This window comes from Pseudoliparis swirei, chromosome 2, assembly GCF_029220125.1.
Source record: "Pseudoliparis swirei isolate HS2019 ecotype Mariana Trench chromosome 2, NWPU_hadal_v1, whole genome shotgun sequence".
In the NCBI taxonomy this organism is placed as follows: Eukaryota; Metazoa; Chordata; class Actinopteri; order Perciformes; family Liparidae; genus Pseudoliparis; species Pseudoliparis swirei.
In genome coordinates this window covers 17,623,918-17,644,055 of record NC_079389.1, presented here as the reverse complement: position 1 = coordinate 17,644,055, position 20,138 = coordinate 17,623,918, and the positions used below count along the sequence as shown (strand labels likewise).

The 20,138-nt window shown below is 44.0% G+C and overlaps 2 protein-coding genes across 4 annotated transcripts; one reads left to right on the top strand and one right to left on the bottom strand.

Annotated features, from left to right (window-relative positions):
• Positions 1-329: 329 nt before the first annotated feature.
• Positions 330-3,542, bottom strand: nup35 (nucleoporin 35). 2 transcript variants are annotated; one of them, XM_056430837.1, is made up of 9 exons: positions 3,270-3,542; positions 2,606-2,764; positions 2,403-2,521; positions 2,223-2,274; positions 1,900-2,008; positions 1,732-1,801; positions 975-1,103; positions 734-865; positions 330-646 (listed from the first exon to the last, which is right to left on the bottom strand). In XM_056430837.1, the coding sequence occupies exons 1-9, from the start codon at positions 3,280-3,282 to the stop codon at positions 569-571; spliced, it is 861 nt and encodes a 286-aa protein (XP_056286812.1). In that variant the 5' UTR covers positions 3,283-3,542; the 3' UTR covers positions 330-568. The 2 variants fall into 2 exon arrangements, with proteins under 2 accessions (XP_056286812.1, XP_056286823.1); XM_056430848.1 differs by having other exon boundaries at positions 2,618-2,764.
• A 1,131-nt stretch (positions 3,543-4,673) lies between these two features.
• On the top strand, positions 4,674-18,234 carry dnajc10 (DnaJ (Hsp40) homolog, subfamily C, member 10). Of its 2 annotated transcripts, none has more exons than XM_056434882.1 (25): positions 4,674-4,978; positions 6,349-6,614; positions 6,805-6,970; positions 7,088-7,138; positions 7,680-7,762; positions 7,987-8,118; positions 9,043-9,136; positions 9,234-9,311; positions 9,521-9,564; positions 9,960-10,025; positions 10,114-10,179; positions 10,261-10,350; positions 10,518-10,628; positions 10,699-10,813; positions 11,010-11,137; positions 14,732-14,848; positions 14,947-15,048; positions 15,218-15,278; positions 15,692-15,786; positions 16,296-16,429; positions 16,674-16,727; positions 16,831-16,978; positions 17,101-17,223; positions 17,692-17,799; positions 17,881-18,234. In XM_056434882.1, exons 2-25 carry the CDS (start codon positions 6,396-6,398, stop codon positions 17,890-17,892), a joined length of 2,397 nt encoding a protein of 798 aa, XP_056290857.1. In that variant the 5' UTR covers positions 4,674-4,978; positions 6,349-6,395; the 3' UTR covers positions 17,893-18,234. The 2 variants fall into 2 exon arrangements, with proteins under 2 accessions (XP_056290857.1, XP_056290864.1); XM_056434889.1 differs by having other exon boundaries at positions 4,674-5,023.
• Positions 18,235-20,138: the final 1,904 nt, after the last annotated feature.

The following is a 20,138-nucleotide window of genomic DNA, read 5'->3' as shown; positions in this document are numbered from 1 at the left end:
AGGGTATGCAAGTATGTGCATATATATGTCAATATGTATTCAGGTTTTTACATGTATACCCGTGTTTATTTATATTTTCATTTTTATTTATACGTTTTTGTCTAAGAAACCATTGTGTACGTACAATGTGAACATATTTTCCTTTGCATGTGCATATCTCGAAAACCAATAAAAGATTTGATCACAAAAAATAGTATTCTTTCCAACGTTGTGTCATCTGTTTGTGTTTGTCTTTTTCCACATGTCTCCACGCCATGTAAACATGAGGATGTGACTGCACTCTGTAGATCGAACAGTGCGACCTTGTGGCTGTTAAATGAACCTTCAGCTTCACTTCAAACCAGAGGAAAAACTTTATTGGGGACAAAACATTAAAAAAATACTGATCTTAAAAGAAGAGAAAGCCAAAAAGATTCTCCCCCCCAGCAGACACTCACACGCACGCACGCACTCACTCTCTCTCGCTTTCCCACACACACACACACAGTGTAGTGAATCAGTTCATCCTCGCTCCATTGATTCCCCTCTCCTTCAAGGCTGCAGGTATTCCATGATGCATTGTGTAATGTCACCAGCCAAACATGTACTCCATCGCTTTGGAAACAAAACTGTCGTCCTTCCTTGGTGTCTGTCTGTCCGATACCACCTAAAGACAGACACACATGTATTTCTACGGTCAATCAAATGTACAGTTAAGATTTTCAAGTCGGTGAATCCTGGGGTCAGAGGTCACCTGGTAGTCGCTACAGGAGCTCCTGTAAGCAGCGCTGAGGGGTCTGATGGCGGAGCGAGGAGTGGAGGGTAGGACGGAGGAGAAGGAGGTGGCGAGGGGAGAGGAGATGGCTACACTGCTATCCATCACACTCTGAGAAAGAGAGAGAAAAGGCTTCAAAAGGGACTTGGTGTCATCTGATGTGGAGGACCAATCAGACGGCAGAAAACCAAACGCAACAGTACCAAAAACAGGCACTGACCTTGTCTATGCAGGGTTTGACTCCCACCATGATGGCGTCACCAAACACCTTTCCATCTTTAGACAGAGCCTTCCTGGCCTGAAGTCTGGACTGATACTGAAGGTGCATCCAGTTACCAGGAGACGCCATCTGTCAATAAATTATCAAGACATTCATCAATTCAAAACAATATATCTCTAAAACATACAATCTTTGTACTGGGTCTATGACGTTCATGATCAGGATGGTTACTCCACTCTGACGTTCTCACAAACTGCAGTGAATCTTCACATGTCTCCAGCACCCATAAGGAGATTATGCATTCAATTTTAGTTTACCCAGGGTGATATGTCCGCACCACATATTTTGGCACTCTTACTGGCAGAAAGTTCTCCATCACAACTTCTTAATTTTTTTAAAATATCGATTTTTGTGTCACTGCATCCGAAAGAACGTTAGCAAGCGAACGATGAAAACACGCGTGTCTCTGCCGGGTGATTTCTCGTGATCAAAGTGATGATATTTGAACAGAACCGGTCATCAATATCATTATTTGTGAATTCATGAGCAAACTGGGATATAAAAAACTGACGTTGACTATTCTAATTAAAAGTATTTCCACAGCCACCGCCACCTGCTCAACACTAGATAGCTTCAGTTCTTAGACGCTTGTTGTTGATTAAATGTAATGCCTGTCCTTGTTTCTATTAATACACTCGACCGGACAGGGCGCATGTGTGTTTGTTTGTGTGTGTGTGTGTGTGTGTTTGTGTCTCACCGTGTGTTTGAGGATGTTTCCATACTGTGCAAACTGCAGCAGGATGTAGGAGGCTGAGGCTGGAGGAAAACTAACAATCACAAATACACATACATAGTTCATTTAATTGTATTCACAGTTTATTAAGCAGTAGAGCAGGGTTAGTAGTATATTTAGCAGTATAAATACCCAAACACAGTGATCCAAGTCTGGTCCAGATAATCATCAGATGACAGAGACTCTCCCTGACTGTAAAAAGGATCCACTTGAGCTGGAGACAAGCACATCTGCTGTACACCTGAGGGGAAGGAGGGAGAGACAGACAGACAGACACAGGTGAATACGGGCAAGGTATGAAGAGACATGAGTTTCAAGAAAGAAAACTAAAAATACACGAGATAGCTGAAGCAATTCCCTGCTCTTTTAGCTCATTTAAAATATCAGTTACCACATCTTGAAATTAGTAGCAGTAGAATAGGTAGTACCAGTAGTAGTATAGTATCAGTGTATACCTGGAGTTGATGCTCCCCTTAGAGACAGAGGAGACTGCATAACTGGAAAAGACTGAAGAGAGATGAATAGAGATATTTAAAAAAATGTGTTCAGACTTTCCTTGCACACATTAATCACATATCCTCATGACTGTCTGATTCTGAATAAATACTATTTTCAGAAGGTGTCTTTGAACTAACCTGTCTGAGTGTGCTGAGGGGTGTAGTCACAGTCATCATGTCGTCATGGATACTGCGAACGGGTGGGGCTCCACTCTTATCTTTGGGGGTGGGGACAACGGGCTGTGGGGCAGAGCCTCCTGTGTGGGGTAAGACACACTAATAAATCTACAGAATAACCAACAACCAGCTGATGTGCAGATGTAGGGCATCTTCCTGCTGACCTCGGGGCGTACCTGTGCTCTCCATGGTCAGACTGAAGGGACGTGGCTGGGGGCTAGCTGGAGCCGGCAGGTCGCCCATCAAGAAGCCAGGCAAAAACTGAGCTCCAGGGGCCAACTTTGGAGAGGTGGGAGAGCCCAGGGTCATCGGTTCTGTTCCCACTGAGAGATGGGGAAAGGTAGACTGGTTTAAAAAGTGGTCACCATTAGGACTGACCAGTCTGCCTTGATGTTTATTTTATGCAATAATATGTAAACTGCAGCAAATGAAATGCAGCTGCGCAGACTTTTCATTAATTCCCAAAACACAGCTTAATTCCCTTATCCGATAAAGTAGTGAGACAGAGGACGCATACTGTATAATAGTTTATAATATATACGAGTCTAGATCAGAATCACATCACAATGACACTAACATGCAGTCAAAATGATGCGTTTATTAGTTTGCCATAAGTCTTTGTGAACATGAGAAATACTTACAACTATTGATTGACATCTAACAATGTTTTACCTTTTATAAAACCAGAAACAGTAAAGTAAACGAACCGACATCGAGCCAACAGGTTTTCAGAGCAGACAGAGCATTTATAAACATATCAACATACAGAAGAACATTATGACAAGCAGATAACAGCGTAACATCGACTTAACAGAAAATCGTCTTTACCTTGTAGCTCCATCTCCGTTTCGTTTCTTTCTGGCCGCGATTTTCAAAAAGTAGGAAGTGACGCCAGGCACAAGGAATGGCCGGCTAGCTAAAGCGGCTAGCGAAGCTAACTGATTTCTCACTTTAACTGCTATGGAAAAGTCTACATAAGTGAATCTGAATTTAAAAAATGGTCACATCCAATTAGTTAAAGCCGAGTGGATTAAAATCGGGTACTCAGTCCGCTGAAGTTTGTTTCTGTAGCTCAGAGCTTTTGGTGGAGGGATAACTGAGAATCACAGCATTGCATCTTGTGGCGCATTTAGACAGCGTCGGCGTGATGATGCGTTCATGGGAGATGATGCATAAAATGGCATTACACAAATAATTCACAGAAATAAAACATACAAAACGTGATAGATGGTGTTATATATTTACAAAAAAGAATATAAGGATAGTTAGTTTAAAAGTTTCCAAAATAAAAATAAAAAGTATATATTTGGACTTTATTTTTGGAATATTGTCTATATTACGTGTAACAGTGAACGCACCAAATATGTGTCATCGGAATGCGGCCGGTTTAATCATGCCGGAGGCAACAGAAAACATCCCGGTAAAAGAAACGGTTCTGTTTTCAAAATAAAATGAAGCAAAAGTGGAACGTAACGAAGTACTACTTTACTTTATCTTCTTCATAGCCGCAACGCTGAAAACATCACTGTTTTCTGAGCGTATGAACACTTTTAATGAAAAACACATGATGATCTAATTATCGAGTATAGATAGATAGTTACTTTATTAGTACCTTGTCTTGTTACAGCAGCACTTATTCATACAAGTAAAGCAATATTATATATATATAAATGCACAATAAATAAAACATTTGATTATTATAATATTAAATTAACTAACAAAATAATTGTGCAAAGATGTAATTAAACAAACAAATAACTAACAGTGGAACGGTGTTATAGTTGAGAGATTGATTTGGCCATAAGTCATTTATTATAAAGTATTATAGCACTAGACAGGAATAGAAATGTATGATGCATTTCTGTAGATTACATTTCGCAACAGGCACTCGTACGAGTTTCAATTTGCACAACATCAAACCAACAGCAGTCAAATGCAACATACATGCTGCAGTCATATTAATCTATCACTGACAGGGAACAATTACCTGATTAATACTTTTTAAATATGCTTTTAAGTACATTTAGCTGATAGTACTTACATACATGTTTTGAATGCTTATGTTTGCAGTGGAGTAATTGCACGGTGTGACGAATCCGAATACTTATTTTACAACCGTAAACTAGACTGCTCTCACGGTTGTTCAGCACTGCCATTTTATTGTGAAAAGAGCCGATCGGAAGTGACGTGTGTCGTTGCTGCGTGTAGCTTGATGCCGGTTTGAGCCGGACGCTGATGCGGATCTTTAGCTTTTACAAGTTGAGGCGCGTCAGAGGCAACGCAGCTGCTGCTCGAATCAGACAGTCACGACAGATTAATATTATCTGTAGCTTCGCCAACGCACTGCAGGCAGCTCGATGTCCCAGTGAAACTGATAATTGTTGATTAGCCAGCAAGTAAAAGTAGTTGCTGACGTGCAGCTAGCTAACCTAGCTTAGTGGAGCTCATCATAGATGTTCTTCTGGGTCAAGAAAGACTAAATCTGAGTTTTTTAAGATTTTAACTTGTGGACGTTTTTTCTTCTCAACTCCTTTTGTGTAAGACTCCTTTTTTATATTTGTCTAACACAGTACATGTTATTGGTATGTTATCTGTAGTATTTATTATTTGTTTTATTGCTTGTTATTTACAGCATATCCAAACTAAACGTATTAGGTTTGTTCAGCATGCTCTGGAATGCCTGTTTTTCCTGGACTGCAGTGTTGAAACTGCTGAAATCTGTATTTAGTGCGGAAATCTGTATTTATTTCTCTGTTTTTGTATTTAAGTCAAAGATGAACTGCTGCTGCTTTTAACCTGTTTCACCACTAAAAGAGAAAATGTGCTTTTTATTTTGAAAGGGGTGATATGTGGATTCCAGAGAAAACTACTAACATTATATATAATATTTCTACTCAGATGTTCAGGAAGCTGCAGCTCGCTCATTTATTACAAAATCTCAAAAAAGCGACGCTGTATTTTTTCACCTCTTTATTGATTATGATATTTGCAGGACATGTGTACATAAGATGAGATAAGCCTTTATTAGTCCCGGAGTGGGTGAATCTACAATGAGTGATTGGAAAGTGTGCTCATTCAGTCCTGGTTCATCGTGGCCCTGAAGTGATCCCTGGAATCTACAGCCCTTGTTCTTTGAAAAACATTTTATTACTTTTTTTATACAACATTTGCTCTTTTTGTTAGTATCCCTGCACCGATGCTCATCAGTTGGACATTTTGTTCTCAAAGGGTTGTGAATTTTGAAAGCTACTGTGCTGCTTTGTCTAAAACAGACTGCTTCATATTAACTTCAACTTGAACCGTAGGATGTGTTTCCACAGGATGAATGCTGTGGATCCTGACACATTTCTTTTATTAGGAGTCACGCGTGATAGCGGTCTCCTCACAGACAGTATGGAGAGGAGGAATGATAACTGCAAAAATAAATACAATACAAGGACACCAAGACGCAGGGATAATCATTGCAGTTCAAAAGTCACCCTTGGTTTAAAAACAGACATTTGTTCCAATGAAGAATACATCGCAGAAGATTGCTAACAGCCAGCAGCACAACAGGATGTTTTATAGGCCAAAGTTAATAACAAAAGTATCTTAAGATTGACGTGCAGGAGCCACTTTATTTTACCGTAAGAAATAAGGTCACACAAATACAAATACAGATGGTTGACTGTCAGCAACTCCCTCAACGGACACTTCCTAGCCAATCCACCTGAGAACATTCAGAAACACACGGAGCAATTCATACAAGGAGGATAAGGTTGTAACACACCATGCTGGTTTATCAATGATTCCTCCATTTGCCATGGTTAATTGTTTGCATGATCCTAATGAACTTGCACTTCTGGTTAATAGTTATGGCTGCAGGGTTGTTCTTCTTACGAAGGAATAATATTCCTGTGCATTCCAGCTGTTCGCCATCTGCTGGTGATTGTGGTTGCCCTGTGAGAACTGGTGATGGGGCACAGGGTTGTCCTCGGCGTTCAGCGACCTTGTCTCGCCCGGGTCGCGGTGCCTCCACTGCTGCTGCTCCTCCTCGTCCTGCTGTCTGCGGCCGTTTGGGCGGAGAGCCACGACTACTACAATCTGCTGAAAGTCAACAGGGAGGCCACGACCAGAGAGATACGACAGGCTTTCAAGAAGCTGGCGCTCACCATGCACCCCGACAAAAACCCTGTGAGTTACTCCAAGAAGCCTCAAACCACAACCCTAGATGTACCCCCAAACACACATGTGCTGTATAAACCCTGTTAAAAATCACTACCCCGAACACCCCAATCAAACCTAGAAGTACCCCAAAAACCCTGATAGAACTCCAGTCGTCAGGCTAAAAACTCTGACCCCTAATATGAGTGTCGTGTTTCAGGGCGACGCCACAGCCCATGAGAAGTTCCTGCAGGTGAATCGAGCCTACGAGGTCCTGAAGGACGAAGACCTCCGGAAGAAATATGATAAATATGGAGAAAAGGGATTGGACGAGCAGCAGCAGGGAGGCCGCTACGAGAGCTGGAACTTCTACCGATATGACTTTGGTAAGTCTTTGTGACCTTGGACACCCGTCATGTGTAATATTGTCTTTGAGAGCCGCGACCTCTTCTTGCTGTGAATAAGTCGTCACAGTTGTGTGACATTTAAGTCCGTCTGTCCAGGTATCTACGATGATGATTTGGAGGTCATCACGTTGGACAGCGGAGACTTCGGTAAGAGCCTTTTCATTTTCTTCAGAGTTTATCTTAAGCCAGCGTTGCATCTGACTGTTATATCTCTGCGCTTTAGTTCCACTAACAATGGGTGTGTATTGCTGGCGTCGGGGTAAAGCTCCCGCCCACCATCACAGAAACCTGGGCTCTGATTCTTAGAAACGGCATCTTCGGTTGCACATTCGGCTGGCTTCCTGTTCAGGGGTCGGGGAGCCCCCAAAGGGTCTGGGCTTGATGATAACATTGTTGTCTGCCGACAGTGTAGCACTCTTATATGGTTGGGTGACTAGCAAAAGGCAGATTTTAAATAAAAGAGCATCCTTCGAACCGGCAATGGTCGACATATTCTGATTTTTAGTGCCAAGGAGAAGTCGATCTCAAACTAAACGGCGGGTCCTACATTTCCCATAACTCGACTCATTAGATTCTCTCGTTGACGCTCTTCCCCTCATTACTTTGGGAACTCACTAAAACATGGGTGTTGTTTGCAAACTACCAGACTTAACAGGTAAACGGGTGCTGATTGGTGTGTGCGTTTCAGAGGCAGCAGTGAACTCTGGAGAAATCTGGTTCATTAACTTCTATTTCCCACGATGCTCTCACTGTCACCAGCTGGCTCCAACGGTAATATAACACAAACGTACATGATAAACACGCGCACCTACACTTAAAATATGAACTAACCCCATAATATTCTTTAATTTGTCCATTTAAAAACCGTTTTTTCTTTTTGTTTATTATTTGATTCCAATTTTATACTTGTTTAAATGTCCTTTTAACAATATAATCTACGGGGGCCTTTGTCGTATGTTGTGTCCGTCTGTCCAACGAACGTGTTTGTCTCTCAGTGGAGGGACTTTGCCAAAGAGATGGATGGAGTCATGAGGATTGGAGCGGTGAACTGTGGAGACAACAACCACCTGTGCAGGAGTAAAGGCATCAACAGCTACCCAAGTCTGTCCATATTCAGAGCAGGCCAGGTGTATTTATCGATTGTCTCCTTATGAATCGTGTGCGAACGAATATGAGTGAAGTGTGTAAGGCTTCGCTGGATGAGATGGAAGTGTACCCTCTTCAGTCAGGTGGAGCCGCCCCCCACCCCTCTTCTCAGGAATAACCTGCAGGCTCATCCAATTAAAGCTCACCAGTAAGCTTTTGGTTAATAGTTAAATTCAGTTTTGTGCAAGAATACCAGCTGTATATGTTACTCTCTGTAAAATTATAATGGCAATAGTTAGCTCCGTGGATCAATAATTTATTTAAAAACAATGTTTTATTCCAGCTCATGTCAACTGATTTTATTTCTATATCCCTTGTGTTGCCTTCGGGTCATTTTTTTTTTTCATGTCAAACCCTCCTCCCTTGTCGTCAATTTTGACCGATTAATGTTTAATATTCGTTTCCTTGTGGGAGTCACAAACAAACATAAAGTACCTCACACTTAAACTTGGAAAACAATATAATTCTAATAATTTTCTGGAGATTTTAATAGCTGGGGTCATATTGACCTCAAGGGTAAAATATGTCAGTAAATATAAAGGTAACAGGAGGGATATACCAGTGATAATAGTAGGGAGACTGACTGTTTTTATTGAAATAACGAGAACATGTGTTACTCATGTTGTGCAAACCAACCAACTGCAAGTTAAAATGTGAGTTTTTAGCTACAATAAAACCCCAGAACTCTGATCCGCTACATTCACCATGAAGCCAAGAACAAGCCAGATGTTCTCATGTTTTGAGGTTTGACTGACGTGTTTTCCCAATGAGCGTCTCCTGCTTCTCTTTTCGTCATTATGTACTCGACTTGCTGTCTGAATAAATCTCACTTTCTCTGAATTCTATTCGCTCAGCGTCGGAAGTCTTGATTAGTTCTCGTTAGCATTTGTTTCGTCTTTCCACAGACGCCAGAGAAGTTTCATGAGGAGCGGTCTAAAGGCAGCCTGATGCGCTTCGCCATGAAGTTCATCACCACAACTGTCACTCAGCTCTGGCAAGGTGAACTATTATTCATCTTTTACAGATCATGTCTTTTTTAACTGATCATATTTCTCTTTGAGTGACCACGTCGGTGTGGTTGTGTTTCATTCGCCAGGTAACGTGTTCAGCGAGATAGAGGGCGCGTACGCGTCCGGTCTCGGCTGGCTGATCACCTTCTGCTGTGACACCGGAGGTAACGCACCCGTGGTTATAAGGGCGCTTTAAAAAAAATGACAATGTGTTATTGCCTGTGTGTTCCAGCATGTCTGATTGTCACAGTCACATGTCTCTCTCTGCATGTTACACCATGCGTATACACGGGTGTGGGGTGTTGGCGTATAGCTGGCCTGTCATGTAGTAATTATGTAACCCCCCCCCCCCCCTCTACCTGCTCTCTTTCAGATTGCCTAGAGCCCAGAACAAGACAGAAAGTGGCTGGGATGCTGGTGAGAACTCGGCGGTGATATTATAATATAGTTATGGATCTTCTCTGCTAATGTGAAAATAAATGAATACTCTGTGAAGAAATAAAAACTTAACTTCTATGGCGGAAAAAGAGCTGAGATGCTTTTCCATTTTACCCGTAACTGTTTTTTTTTTAAAAAGCCTAAAGAATATGCCAGTTGATGAACAGGTTTAGTCTTATCACGATCTCGTGATACTGTCTTCATGTGGGCTGTGCAGGACTCAGTGTTATCAGTAAATTAAGGAATATTTGACAATCCTTTTTTAATTCTTTTAATTACTTAATTAAATGTACTGTAATTAATTTGACTGATCCTATGGGTTAAATAATTCTGATAGACATATCTAATGTGTGTTTGTGTCTGTGTGTGTCTAGGATGGTTTAGTTAAGGTGGGATGGATGGACTGCACCTCACAGGAACAGCTCTGCGACAGTTTCCAGGTATTTCTACTGATATTACTACTGTAAGATACGTACGTGGAAAATTGCACAACTAGTATTGATGTCTAATCCTGCTGCGGTATTTCAGGTGACCAGCGGAGTGACTGCTTTGTTCCCACCTGGAAGTTCTCTGGATCTACAAGGCAGCGTACTGGTAAGACACAGAACACGCTGCTCTGCTGTCTGTAGCCATTCTGGGTCCTGCAGTACTGACTCAAACGTGTCTGTGTTCCAGTGGCTGAATACTCTGGACAGTAAGGAGATTTACAACGAGGTCATCAACCACCTGCCTGATCTGGAACAACTGACCGGTGACAACTTCCAGGTACTCGCACTCACAACTACCAGACAACCTTTAGGTACTCAAACTCACAACTACCAGACAACCTTTAGGTACTCGAACTCACAACTACTCGACAACTTTCAGTTACACATCGACACTCTAAAATACAAAAACTAAATGGTCAGTCTGTTTCAATTTCTTATTCCCAGAGTAAGCTCGCCCATCATCGCTGGTTGGTGAGTTTTATGTTTGGAGACGGAAGCCCCGCCTCCAACGAGTACAAGAAGCTGCAAACCTTCCTACAAAATGACCACATACAGGTACCTGTCTGTCTCTCGGGATGTCTCTCTCTGCCTCTATGTCCAACTGACTGTCTGTCTGTCTCTCCAGGTTGGCAGAGTCGACTGTATAGCAGACTCAAAGTTGTGTCAGTCACTCTACATCCACGCACCCTGTGTGGCGGTCTTCAAAGGGCTGGGAATCCACGACTTTGAGATCCACCACGGTCAGTACCACAGACCTGTGCTCCTCTGTATAGGAGACTGTTTTGTAGCCTAGTTTAACAAATGTTTATTTTTATTATCATTTGGCAATTTTCCGCTGTATAAGTCATTTCCCAAAAGGACGTCTTCAAATGTCTGGTTTCTCTTGTGTCTTGCCCCTGTCGGTCTGCGTAACCTGTGTGTCTGTCCGGTCTGCAGGTAAAGATGTGCTCTACAACATTGTGGGTTTTGCGAGGGACAGCGTTCGTGCTCATGTGACGACTCTGAGGCCCGACAACTTCCCATCAGACAGGAAGGAGCCGTGGCTGGTCGACTTCTTTGCTCCGGTTTGTAGCGCATTACTTCCATTGGACGACTGATTGATTTCACCTCCTGAGGTTCTCCTCATCATTTTTACTGTTTCTTAATGGGATTTAAACTTTGTTCTGTTAATGGAGTGTTTGACAAACTGAGCTCGTTTTATATTGTGCGTTACTGATTAATGGCCAATTTATCTCAGCAATCACACACCGAATAAAAGTGGTGTTCCAAATACATAGTGATAGATGTAACGGTACACACAATTCACGTTCGGTAGGAACTTTGGTTTTTGGGTCACTGTTTGTTACAAAAGGGAAAACTAAGAAATGCCCCAAATTACTCATATTTTCTGATAATTCCTGCAGTTTAATGTTTGTTATTTGCTTCTTGTGATGCCTGTAAAGAGCAGGAACAACGGAGAATGGTGGTCTTCAGCTGCAGGGAAGCACAGGAACAGAAAATGAAATATATGTTCGATTCTCCCGATCATAAATATACAGGTGGAAATGCCACGTCACAACCGATAAGCTTGTTTTATACTCTACACTTTGAGGCTCGATTACCGAGTCCGCCTGACGGCCTGTTTACCTTCAGGGCTGGTGATGGTGCTCCACCTGCAACACAAACAGTGAGCGATTAAGACAAAAACGCAGAGAGGCCGGCAGGCATGGGAGGAAATAGACACCTCGTCATCGGAGCGGCTTGTGTACATTTAGTGCTCAATGCTAAACATGCCTGCAAGCTTCAGGCTCCCGAGAGACAGGAGAGGAGAGACGGGAGAGGAGAGACGGGAGAGGAGAGACGGGAGAGGAGAGACGGGAGAGGAGAGACAGGACAGGACAAGAGAGAGGAGACAGGAGAGGAGAGACAGGAGAGGAGAGACAGGAGAGACAGGAGAGGAGAGACAGGAGAGACAGAGAGAGGAGACAGGAGAGGAGAGACAGGAGAGGAGAGACAGGAGAGGAGAGACAGGAGAGGAGAGACAGGAGAGAGGAGAGACGAGAGAGGAGAGAGAGGAGAGAGAGACAGGAGAGAGACAGGAGGAGGAGACAGGAGAGAGGAGAGACAGGAGAGAGAGAGAGAGACAGAGAGAGACGGAGAGGAGGAGACAGGAGAGAGAGAGGAGGAGGAGAGAGAGGAGACAGGACAAGAGAGAGAGAGAGGAGAGAGGAGAGAGGAGAGAGGAGAGACAGGAGAGGAGAGAGGAGAGACAGGAGAGACAGGAGAGGAGAGAGGAGAGACGAGAGACACGAGAGAGGAGAGAGAGGAGAGGAGAGAGGAGAGAGGAGAGACACGAGAGAGGAGAGACGAGAGACACGAGAGAGGAGAGACGAGAGAGGAGAGACGAGAGAGGAGAGAGAGACACGAGAGAGGAGAGACGAGAGAGACAGGAGAGAGAGGAGAGACGAGAGAGAGAGAGAGAGACGAGAGAGGAGGAGAGACGAGAGACAGAGAGGGAGGAGAGAGAGAGAGGAGACGAGAGAGGAGGGAGACGAGGAGAGAGGAGAGAGACGAGAGAGGAGAGAGAGAGGAGAGACACGAGAGAGGAGGGAGACGAGAGAGGAGAGACAGGAGAGACAGGACAGAGGACAGAGGAGAGACGAGAGACGAGAGAGGAGAGACAAGAGAGGAGAGACGAGAGACACGAGAGAGGAGAGAGTGTCGAAGGTTGGGAAAAGATGACCAGGACGGCAAAGTAAAATTCAAAACAAAGTGGATTTAATTAAGTGTGGTAGAACAAAAGTCTCAAAGACACAAAACATTTAACGTGCAGCACGGGCCTGGATGAAGTCAGCTCAAAGCATCGTTCGATAACAGACTGCAGTTCTCCAGGAGAACATGACTCTTTATATCTTTAAGAGCCAGCGTGATTAGATAATATAGATGGAGACGTCACTCGGTTTAATCTTTGTCCGTCTCATCGTTGGAGCTCAGGGTGGTCCCACCCTCTGGGCTCACGACAGCAGCAGTGATTGGTTAAAACAGATGGAGGTGTTCCTGGTTTAGACTTTGAACACCTTCTGATGGAGCTCAGGGTGGTCCCACCCTCTTGGCTCACGATCTTCTCGCCATCATCATAATCAGTGTGTGTGTATGTTGTTCTCCATCTAAAGCAGGAGCTGTGCAGTTTCTTTAATATAATAGAAACTAAAAGGCATTGAAACTATCTGTTGCTTTCATAAACAAGTTCTTTGACGGTGACAGGTGTGGCTCTTATTTAAATCTCAATTCTATGACTGAGCAGTCAGGATGAGGTCAGAGCCAAGGGTTGCACAGAGTTCCTGATTATCTTCCCTGTGTGGATGTGTCATCTTCTGGCCGAGTTCCAGAAGTGTTTGTACCTACAGTATCTGTGCTTCTTATCCAGCAGTGTCAGTATGTTCCATATGGGTGAGCAGAGTATGAGCTGTTCTCTCTGGTCAGAGCCCTAATGTCATAGAAGGACACACAGTTTGGTGCTTCGGGGCCTTAATGCAAAGCGAGGGACATGGGGTACTAAGTATGCATTTTTATATTCTTAACAAGAGGAGAGACACGAGAGAGGAGACACGAGAGAGGAGGGAGACGAGAGAGGAGAGACAGGAGAGAGGAGGGAGACGAGAGAGGAGAGACAGGAGAGGAGACAAGAGGAGAGACACGAGAGAGGAGAGGAGAGGAGAGACACGAGAGAGGAGAGACGAGAGAGGAGAGAGAGGAGAGACAGGAGAGGAGAGAGACACGAGAGAGGAGAGACACGAGAGAGGAGAGACACGAGAGAGGAGAGAGAGAGAGAGGAGAGACGAGAGAGGAGAGACACGAGAGAGGAGAGACACGAGAGAGAGGAGAGACGAGAGAGAGGAGAGACGAGAGAGAGGAGAGACGAGAGAGAGGAGAGACGAGAGAGAGGAGACACGAGAGAGGAGAGAGGAGAGACACGAGAGAGGAGAGACACGAGAGAGAGGAGAGGAGAGACAGGAGAGAGGAGAGACGAGAGAGGAGAGACGAGACGAGAGGAGAGAGACACGAGAGAGGAGAGACACGAGAGGAGACACGAGAGGAGAGAGAGGAGAGACGAGAGACGAGAGACACGAGAGAGGAGAGACAGGAGAGGAGAGAGGAGAGACAGGAGAGGAGAGACAGGAGAGGAGACACGAGAGGAGAGAGAGAGAGAGGAGAGACGAGAGAGAGAGAGAGAGAGAGAGGGAGAGAGACGAGAGAGGAGAGACGAGAGAGGAGAGGAGAGAGAGAGGAGAGACGAGAGAGGAGAGAGGAGAGACACGAGAGGAGAGATGAGAGAGGAGAGACGAGAGACACGAGAGAGGAGGGAGACGAGAGAGAGGAGAGGAGAGACACGAGAGAGGAGAGAGAGGAGAGAGAGAGGAGAGAGAGGAGAGAGAGGAGAGAGAGGAGAGACAGGTGAGAGAGGAGAGAGAGGAGAGAGAGGAGAGAGAGGAGAGAGGAGAGAGGAGAGAGAGCGAGAGACACGAGAGAGGAGGGAGACGAGAGAGGAGAGGAGAGACACGAGAGAGGAGAGACACGAGAGGGAGTCTGAAGAGTTATTGTCCTGCAGCTGTAACGGAAACCTGGTCATTAATTTCATAGCGTAACCAATATGCTCTTGTGATGCCCGTTTGATTCAGTGGTGTCCTCCATGTCGAGCTTTACTGCCTGAACTGAGAAAAGCTTCGATCCAGTTGGCCGGACAGATGAAGTTTGGCACTCTGGACTGTACCATCCACCACAACCTCTGCTCTACGGTGAGCATGTGCACATCTGGACTGTTCGTGGTGAGTTAGAGACGAGTGCGTGCCGCAGACAGGTCGATCATTTGTTTGTCTTTCTCTCCGTTTGTCAGTATAAAATTCAGGCTTATCCCACCACCGTGATCTTTAACGGCTCCTCTGTTCATGAATACGAAGGACAACATTCAGCTGACGGCATCCTGGAGTTCATACAGGTAACGATGTCGAAGAATGATATGCTAGTGTGACATAATACGCGCTCCTCCCTTTTGCTTTTTTTTAGCAAGGATTCATTCCTACTGCTGAGAAAACCGGTTTTAGATGCGAAGCATCAACACCGAGTGAAGAACATCTTTGGCTTAAAGAAATGATCTGTCTTTGCAGGATCTGGTCAGTCCGTCAGTGATGATCCTGGATCCTTCCAGCTTCAGCGAGAAAGTTAAAGGTGAAACTAGTTTTGAGAGCGACGGATCGTCCTGCTACTGACCACCAGGGCCGGTTGCACCAAACTAGTTAGTTCCGGACTAAACGGCTCCGTTCTTTAATAATCCACCCGGCACAAAACCAAAAGTGTTTTACTGTGCAACCACTTCTGGCTGTTTTGCTCGTTCTAATATGTTTTAACGGCGTCTTTTAAAAAAAAGGTGTTCCCTTCTCATTGCCCATACTGAAAACACACAGATCTTTGTTCAGAAGTAGCCGGCAGCAAGTGAGGATGAGTAGAATATAAACTGTTCAGTCTTGACTGGTCTAACTGAATATACCAGTTCTTAGTTCCTGTTGTAACCCGTTCTGTTGTTCCTACTCATTATATAATATATACATGATTATATTAATTTCCTAATGTATTGGTTGCAGGTCGAGCTGAGGGGCAGATCTGGGCGGTGGATTTCTACGCTCCATGGTGTGGCCCCTGTCAGGCTCTGATCCCAGAGTGGAGACGCATGGCCAGGGTACAACACACACACACACACACTTACACTCACACTCACTCACTCACTCACTCATGCAGAAAATCTCAGAAATACTGAGGCTAGTGCTGGGCCAAATTATTATAAATAATTGGACACGTGCAGGTCCTTGTTTAGCATGTAAACAAAATACAGGTTATTCAACACCGCTGTGATTTGTCATTGCCAAATATTTAAACTGAATAAAACACACATCCTCCAGTTTAAGTGTTTTGACAAGACCTCTCCCTGATCTCTGCATGCAGACGGCTAGTTAGCGTTAGCTACCGGGCTACGCGGCGGTTAGCCTACGGACGACAAACAAAACGGATCATGTCTGATGAATCTCGACATGTACACTGACTCTGATATTCCTGCATTGAGCTGATAACAGGCCGGCTGCTTTTAAACTCAAATGAATAACACAACATTGTGCCTCGACTGAATTCCAGCACAGGAAGTGTATCGTGTCTCACCTGTGTGTCTCTTCCCGTCTGCCTCTCACCGTCCAGCTGCTGTCGGGTCAGATCCTGGTCGGTTCGGTTGACTGTCAGCGGTATCAGTCGTTCTGTCAGGGTCAGGGCGTGAGGTCGTACCCTGAAATCCGCCTGTACCTCGGCAACAGCCGGCAGCCAGATCGCTACACGTAAGCGCCGCACTTTAAAGTCCTCATCCTGTCCGTTCAGACATGGTGGTACATGTGCCGTGTGCAGCATGTGGGGAAACTTGGTTACCCAAAATCGGATGAGAAGATGGATATTAGTTTCTTCTGTGTGCATCCAGTACAGAACTAGAGAATGTGTTCAGTGTAGCCAAATACAATTCATACAGTCAAAGCCATTGTGACATATTTAACATGTTTGTTGCTTATTGGTCTTGTGTCTCCTCAGGAGTTATAATGGGTGGAACAGAGATTCCCATTCACTCAGATCCTGGGCACTGAGGTGAGACTTTCTTTCTCTGTATTCTGTCTTTCTTGTGTGGAAAAGAATCAATAGTTGTGTTGATGTGGAGTCATATCATGGTGTTGTTGTCTTGCGTGTGCAGCTCCTTACCCAGAGCCTCGGTGGACCTGACCCCAGAGTCCTTCAGGTCCTTGGTTCTGTCAGGCCAGGATCACTGGGTCCTGGATTTCTACGCCCCTTGGTGTGGACCCTGTCAACACTTCGCCCCAGAGTTTGAGGTCCTGGCTCGGGTGAGACTCAGGTTTCTCTTTTTGAACTCCTGCTCTGCGGTTCCTGTCAGTCACGGGCAGAAACCACACATTGACATGTTCCTAAAAGAGATTCATGAAGATGTTCTCCGTGTGATTGACAGGTGCTTAAAGGGAAAGTTCGAGCTGGGAAGGTGGACTGTCAGGCTCATCACCAGACCTGTCAATCAGCTGGAATCACCGCCTACCCGACCGTCAGATTCTACCCGTACCTCGGAACAAGGAGGGTGAGGACACGCGAAGCAGCAGCAGCGTTTTAATAGAAATAAATCTGAAATTTGTTCTGATACCGAGCAAACCGAAAGAACAGCCACACGTTTGACGTTTCACTCTGTTCATCCGGCCCGATCGGTACTGAACATCTGAAACAGACACGAGGATGAAGGGAGAAAATCCCACCAGTAAAACAATGCTGTGTACATTATGCAAGGCTTTAGTTGAGGCTTGTTTCAGTAATGACTGAGTTTTAAAATAGATAATTAAAGGAAGGCATTCTTTCTCTGTATGTATTTGTTGATGTTGTTTTAAGGGTTTAACCTGAGCCAAGCCAGACAACAATGATAGCCATCATACCAGCTAACGCCACCAAAATAACTTATTATTAAACTGGAGTTTTCTTCTTCTTCTTCTTCTTCTTCTTCTTCTTCTTCTTTTATTACATTTCAAAGCCTAAACTTGTGTGTGTGTGTTGACAGTATGAACACAACGGAGAACACATCAATAGCCGGGACTCTAACGTGATAGCTGACACCATCACACAGCGTCTACAACAGCTGTCGCCGCGGTTACACAACAAAGTGAAGGTAACCGTCTGATCACCAAAAGTTTTAAAACGCAAATTGCACAAAGGACCGGAGTCTGACGCCCGTCTTCTTCTCTCGCAGACCGAGCTCTGATGAGCCGAGCGAGATCTGATTGGTCAGGGAGGGACAGCGGTGGATTTGATTGGTCCAGCACAAAGAGCAATCTGTCGACACAAAGAGAGGCGGAGTCAGACGGACAGGATACCGGCGGCTACCTGCTGTCTTGAATGTACTGAACACTTCTGCCTTGTTTTTATTTTGTCTCCATTGTTTGTATTTACTCTATGACGTAAGACTGTGAGACACTCGATACCAGATATGTTACTGACACACAGACACGCACACACGCAGCCCGATATTGACATAATGTTGTATTTATCATCATGTAAAAAAACTGTTGGACCTTCAGAATAAAACTGTTTTTCTGTTAAAAGATTTCAAGTCACATCAGTTTTACAGCCTTTATGGAAGTTTTTATTCTGCTTCTATACCTTCTATGGATCATTTTCATGATATTAGATGTGTAAAATAAACATGACATCAATACAGATATACTTTTTAAATATTACAATTATTGGCCAAACTAATGTCAATGTAAAGTTACATTGCGAGTAGAGGCGTTTCTGTTATTGGCCTTACTTTTATCGACATAACAATAGAAACACCCGAATACAGTTCAACAGCACCTCAAACCACAGCCTCATAAAATACCATGCAGCTGAATTAACAGCTCTAAACCCGTTTCAACTAGCACTAAACGGCATGGCAGGACTATTAGACTCAGCATTGGTTTGATTTAGCTGTACCTAATAAACATGCCTGAAGGGAATAATTAACTTTAAATTAAGTAAGCTATTCTAACTTTGGCCAGCAGGTGTCACTGTTAACTCACTGTCTGCAGACAACACCTTTTACATTACATTACGGGGGATTGAACCTCCAACCCCCTGATTGAAAGACGGACCTGCTACCCACTGACCCATAGTCGACACCTCAAACCACCGTGGATGTATTCGGTCAAATGTATTTAGAAAGGGTTTATATGATAGTTTCTAGGGATTTTCGTGTTTGTCGTGATGCATGCTTAGGAATCTCTGTGACCCTAAACATGGTAAGTGTGCATACTCAAAAAGATGGATCAATAGGTTTGGAACAGGTCAGTGTCTGATTATTCTGTAGCGTAACAATGTGAACAATAACACAAGGTAGCCCACCTCTATGAGATGGCGGTATAAACATGCAGCTTTCCAATGGAGTGTAATGGTTGTGTGTTTCCAGTTGAACCAGTAGATGACACTGCTGCTCCTCTTCTGCTGCTCCTCAGGGGGGAAAGGAAACAGGAAGTACCTGAACACTGAACAGTCAGAATGCAGGCCTACAGGAGGGAGAACCTCTCTTGTTCTAGTAAAAGTAAATCTCTACATTAGGTGGTTGCTCTGGTAATAATCCTGTGACCTGAGCTCACATAGCCGCCTCTCAAAGGTTTTAATGGGTTGGATAGAGATCAAACCAGCAGCAGGGTGGTCAGAAAACCTTTAGCACTGGTTTATCAAACAGAATTTATAATACGTCAAATGTGTGTGTGTGAAAATTTAGCACAGAAACAAAGTCCAAGATAGAATTGTTATTACCTTCGCATTGAAAATGCGGAAGGTTATGTTTTGATCGCCGTGTATTTATTTATTTATTTGTATGCGTGTTATTCGCAAAACTCAAAAAGTATTGAACCGAATCGCATGACATTTGGTGGGATCATTGGTTATTATCCGGGGACCAGTTGATTAGATTTTGGGATCGATCGGGTCAAAGTTCAAGGTCAAAGGTCATGAACAGGTCAAAATCTTCTTCAATCGCATGAAATTTGGTGGGATGATTGGTTATTATCCGGGGACCATTTGATTAGATTTTGGGATCAATCGGGTCAAAGGTCAAGGTCATGGACAGGTCAACATCTTTTTTTTACCATAGCACGATACATTTTTGTCCAATTGGCATGCAACTAATGCCAACATGTTCATAATTCAATGCCCAATCTTGTGATATGCGAAGGTATGCGCTCTACCGAGTGCCCATTCTAGTTACCTTCGCATTGAAAATGCCGGAAGGTTATGTTTTGATCGCCGTGTATTTATTTATTTATTTATTTATTTGTATGCGTGTTATTCGCAAATCTCAAAAAGTATTGAACCGAATCGCATGAAATTTGGTGGGATGATTGTTTATTATCCGGGGACCAGTTGATTAGATTTTGGGATCGATCGGGTCAAAGGTCAAAGGTCATGAACAGGTCAAAATCTTTCGCAGAACTCAAAAAGTATTGAACCGAATCGCATGAAATT

Bases quoted from the DNA above. Each gene is read 5' to 3' on its own strand.
- nup35 (XM_056430837.1), bottom strand. The intron at 2,275-2,402 runs GTTAGTTCAAAG...ATCTCTCTTCAG, and splicing joins CCCTCAGCACACTCAGACAG to TCTTTTCCAGTTATGCAGTC. The intron at 866-974 runs GTCAGTGCCTGT...TCTCTTTCTCAG, and splicing joins TCAAACCCTGCATAGACAAG to AGTGTGATGGATAGCAGTGT.
- dnajc10 (XM_056434882.1), top strand. From the start codon at position 6,396: ATGGGGCACAGGGTTGTCCTCGGCGTTCAGCGACCTTGTCTCGCCCGG. The intron at 6,971-7,087 runs GTAAGTCTTTGT...CCGTCTGTCCAG, and splicing joins CTTCTACCGATATGACTTTG to GTATCTACGATGATGATTTG. The intron at 7,139-7,679 runs GTAAGAGCCTTT...TGTGCGTTTCAG, and splicing joins GTTGGACAGCGGAGACTTCG to AGGCAGCAGTGAACTCTGGA.